Consider the following 4,631-nt stretch of genomic DNA (forward strand, 5'->3'; position numbering starts at 1 on the left):
GAAAATCAGTTTATAGTGTTTAGGGTAGCAAGCTGATCTCTCCGGTGCCCTCATTAATCATTCTCCTGACAAAGTGGGCACGAACCGACGCCAGTTCTATAGAACAGCATGTAAACAAACGTGTTCCCCTATCGGAAACATTCGAAAGGCAGTGGAAGTTTCTTGTACCCAAAGCTGTGTTTATAACCTCGTACCGTTACACAAGTCTTACCGGCGAGACAGGAGTCCACACGTCAGTAAGGGTAAGAAACGGTTACTACGGTTATAAGCTGGAATAGATACAGTCAATTTTAGAGCAACAAGTTTTCAGATCAATTCAAAGTTCAAAAACATGACGACAGTCTTGTTGGTAGTCGACAATTTTGGTTAACTTACAGTCGTATCAGATTTCGTTCGTCATACATAAATGCTACAATGATCTTTCCGCCCAATATCTCATCAAATCCTTCTTCGTGTCTTCAAGTTCATTCAGTCAAAGGCTGTTTGTTTTCTTTGTTGTTTCTGTGACACAAGAGCTCATAACGTGACGTCAGAAAAGATGCGGCGCTCCATGGCGTCACCCGTAGCCATGGTAACGGCGTTGGTTGTGGCGTTGTTGTGTTGCCAGGCATCGTCATTCCACGCTCCGCACAAGGTAAGGGCAATCCCTTCTGTCCCTCAGTAAAAGTTTTTAACATCCGAAAATAACTTCATCAATTTGGGTACAACATAGGATATTGTATTGTTGAAAGAAGTACTAGTTGTGTATAAGAAAATTCTATCCTAAGTTGTGTACCCTTAATAAACCCTTAGAAAGAAATTTCAAATTTATCTGCTACATTTTATCTCCCAAGTCTCTTTCTGCTGACACCAGGGACAGGACATTAAGAGACGTCTATTCCGACTGGGAAGGCGGTGGTGACGAGGAAGGGGAGGTACCGTGGTCTTCCGTCTGAAATGAATTTTCATCATACTTGATCTGTAGTGCTGGCTCCTAAAGGCTTTGAGATTCTAGGCTCGTTAGTGATTTCATATACTATTACATTTGTAACTTTCTTCGTAAAGATCATACCCACCTATATATGGGTCTTTGTCGTGTTCAACCGTTTTTCTCAGTTGCTCATATACATGCATGTGTTAACGAGTTCTGTTAGTTCATTAGTGACGCTGAAGATGTCACTCGAAACGTCTGGAAATTATCTCCGTAATCTATCCAGTGGTACCAGTAGATCGAGTTTGAAATTCCTAGGATCATATTCAGATGTTTTGTTTGTCGTTAGTCGTTGCTTAATAGTGTATTACCTTTTTTTTCTCCTGTCGTTTTTACGTCACGACAGGATGACTATTACCCCGACTGGCCGGCGGCGTCTGAGTCCGACCGTGAGCCGGTCTGGGTGGATCAGAAGCCGGGGCCTGCAGCTGCCAGCGCGAAACAACAGAAGCCGGCCAAGGCCACCGCTTCTAAAGCAACCCCTGCACCACAGCCTCCCCCCGGGGCTCCCCCACCCCCCGGGTTTCCCCCTCCCCCTGGAGCTCCCCCACCCCCCGGAGGACCGCCAACCCCAGGTGGACCTGCGCTACCTAAGGTAATGTGGTCCAGTTCGTACCTTTTCTTATGTTTATTATTTCAAAAGTGCAAAGAGTTAACGTTCCTATTACGGACAGTACGGGTTGCGAATTGTACTCCCTGGGCTGGCTAATAAATTCATGATTTAGTCTAGTTGGCCAATTTATACCATTTTCCTACAATCCATTGGAGTCTGTTATCGTATTCACTCAATTGTATTTCGCGGGTAAAACCGTGTTGTAACTGAGAGTAAAACCGTACCTACGTGTGTTCTCTCCGAATGTAGGGTGCGGATAAGGCAGGAGAAACCAAGGGTGGTAAGAACGCCACAGGCCCGGCGGCTCCCCAGTCCCCGGACGCCGGCCAGCCTATCCTCCCCGTCCCGATCCCAGGCAGCCCGATCCTGGGTCCAGCGACAGCCGACAGTCCTCCAGGCGGGGGACCGGTGCCCCGGGCACCGAGCAACACCGGTCAGCCCGCCGGTGGGCCAGCAGACGCTGAACGGGGTCCACTCGGGCTTGCTGGGTCAGGCTCACCTACTTCCTTAAAGGATGTTGAAGAGCTCCTTAAGGCAATGAGAAAATTGGCCGCAGCGAAGAAGAGACAGAAGACTCCTGGTCTTAGACCAGGCGATCCTGGAGATCACACTAACCTGCACAGTAAGTCTCAAGATCAAGGTGAGGAAGAAGACCGTGGTGAAGAGACCTCTTGCGGGGAACAACTGAGTAGCAAGGTACATGTACATCCAGTTGGTACACACAAGTACTAATGTTGCCCACATAATTTGTCACGGCTGGGATAATAATCAAGATATAAGCATTGGTACACTCGAGACGCTATTATAGACATTTATGATCATATCAAATTTTAACTATCTGGTAATATTTGAAGCTGTAAGAAGCATACTTGTTCTTACTTTAAAACATTTTGTTGTCATGTCGAAATGATTTTCAATGCTCCCCATCATTCTAGCAAACAATATGTTTGTTCGATCTGTTATTTCTCAGGATGTTGCTCTGATCAGGAAGAACAACGATTTGATCAAGGAAGTTCTCCGTACGGTATGTACTAATAGTTGGGCAGTTCAACACGCCACACAGTGATTCGGCAAATAGCTGTCATATACATGACATACATATGTAGAAGTATCGGTTTAGTATTGTTTAGCCGTGGCAATCGCGACTCTTGATTCTTACATAGCCCGAATCAAGAGTCACCGCGGCTAAAGTATTGTTTTACACTCACGAACTCAGGTTGCGACGTTACATGTATAATACTACTACATGTATCCCAAAATATATCAAGTATGTAACGTTATACAACCAGTACAATGTACATGAGCCGTCCTTACCGTCCAAACTCACTAATTTTGCTGGAAATACCGGAACTGACAACCTCAGAAGACCGAGTGCAACTACTGGAGGTCAAAGGTGACTGACCTCGTATGGCCCATGGTCAGTTCTTTGACCTGATACACGTATCATGTCTTGGTTGAAATACACACACTGTATGGACTTTAATATTTTTAAGTAATTTGTATGACATAGCAAGTTTCAATGCACATGTAGTGTTCTCTCATGCAAAATATTTTCTTGCTGATGTCTTATAGGTGCATGAACTGAAAACAAGCCTGCTGAATTCAGAAAAGGCAGAAAACAGACCAGATAAAGCTTCATTATCAGGCAGGCATCATCACAAGACAAGTCACACTGAGTCCCAGGAGGTGTTAACAAGACAGGGGGAAGGCGTGGATGCAAATGAAGGGCACCACAACAAGTTTCATCACAGTAAAGAACAGAAAGAACCTGAGAACGACAGTGACTGGACCAAAAACAGTGAAAACGCAAATTTGGAAGAATCTCAGAATCATCACAGTAGTACAAAGGGGCACAAACATCACAAGAATGTGAGACAAAGTAAAGAGACAGAACATCAACAAACATCAAAGCAAGGTAAAACATTTGGTGATGACACGAAGCATGGAAACCACCATCACAGGGAGCATACTAAAGTTGGTGGACAGGATAGTAAGACAGAGGACACAAACCACATACAGGTGAGCTAATGCCACTAAGTTCTTAATACATGTACAACAGGTTTTGTGTAGGATATAAAATAACTTTACATCACCTCAGTGAAAAAATATAGCCTTCCAGAAATCTGCATTAGTTGTCTTATCACCTTATTTTGCATGTCAATTTTGTGTATTTTTCTGATGTCATAATGTCATTCTCATAATAATGCTAAGCTGGTTCTAAATTATTAAAGTTATTGAATCAGATGTAATCATCATAGATACAAGATACAGGTTAGAGTCTAGCAAACAATAAATAACAACAACTAAATATCAGCAGGGAGGATGGGAGGACTATGAAGAGGAGAAGGATGACAAAAGTGACAAGAAGGATCAGGAAGCAACTGATGATGATGATGATGAAGATGAGAGTGATGAGGATGTTAAAAGTGATGATGATGACAAGACCACAGAGTCTGAGGACTGGTGATGGAAAAGTGTGTGTGATGTGTGCTACTGCTGTTTGTTCACATATTGGAGAGATTAAAAAATGGTTGCAAAATGACCAATAATGCTCACTACATGAGATTTCATCTGTATTATATGTACATGAGTTCAAACATTGCCCTTGCAAAACCTTACATGGAATTTACTGTCAGTGCTACTTTGTAGTCGGCACATTACAGAATACTAAGAGGCAAAGAGGAGGCAATTTTTTTGAGAGAGTTCTTTATGCCTTTGCTATTTTTGTTCACACACACTTGTGTAGTCTGTCTCCTTACTGATATTATATGTATCTTTAGCTTTCAGCCAAAATATTTACATTGGCCATTGGGAGGTAAGATTACACCAAATACAAAATGTAAGACTACATGTATAAGCTTAAGTATCTGTACCAACTTGCAAGGCTAAGAACACGACACACAATAAACGCCACAGGAAACTGATCCAAAGTTTTGAGAAGTCTTTATTGGTAGATTTGCTTTGCAAACAAACAAGATACAATCAGATGTCTATAGCAAAATGACTGAAACTTAGAACTGGACTATATGTGCTATCTTGCATAGTTTC

The 4,631-nt window shown here is 42.8% G+C and overlaps 1 protein-coding gene across 1 annotated transcript; it reads left to right on the plus strand.

Annotated features, from left to right (window-relative positions):
- Nucleotides 1-568: 568 nt before the first annotated feature.
- On the plus strand, nt 569-4,050 carry LOC109468389 (uncharacterized protein DDB_G0283697-like). Its single transcript, XM_019766639.1, has 6 exons — nt 569-634; nt 1,317-1,565; nt 1,833-2,279; nt 2,554-2,607; nt 3,156-3,602; nt 3,901-4,050. The coding sequence occupies exons 1-6, from the start codon at nt 569-571 to the stop codon at nt 4,048-4,050; spliced, it is 1,413 nt and encodes a 470-aa protein (XP_019622198.1).
- Nucleotides 4,051-4,631: the final 581 nt, after the last annotated feature.

This window comes from Branchiostoma belcheri, unplaced genomic scaffold (assembly GCF_001625305.1).
Source record: "Branchiostoma belcheri isolate BF01 breed outbred unplaced genomic scaffold, Haploidv18h27 scaffold2, whole genome shotgun sequence".
Lineage (NCBI taxonomy): Eukaryota > Metazoa > Chordata > Leptocardii > Amphioxiformes > Branchiostomatidae > Branchiostoma > Branchiostoma belcheri.

What these genes read in the sequence shown, in the direction of transcription:
- LOC109468389 (XM_019766639.1), top strand. Translation starts at nt 569, where the DNA reads ATGGTAACGGCGTTGGTTGTGGCGTTGTTGTGTTGCCAGGCATCGTCA. An exon ending in CATTCCACGCTCCGCACAAG is followed by an intron (nt 635 to 1,316) that starts GTAAGGGCAATC and finishes ACGTCACGACAG; the next exon opens with GATGACTATTACCCCGACTG. An exon ending in AGGACACAAACCACATACAG is followed by an intron (nt 3,603 to 3,900) that starts GTGAGCTAATGC and finishes AAATATCAGCAG; the next exon opens with GGAGGATGGGAGGACTATGA.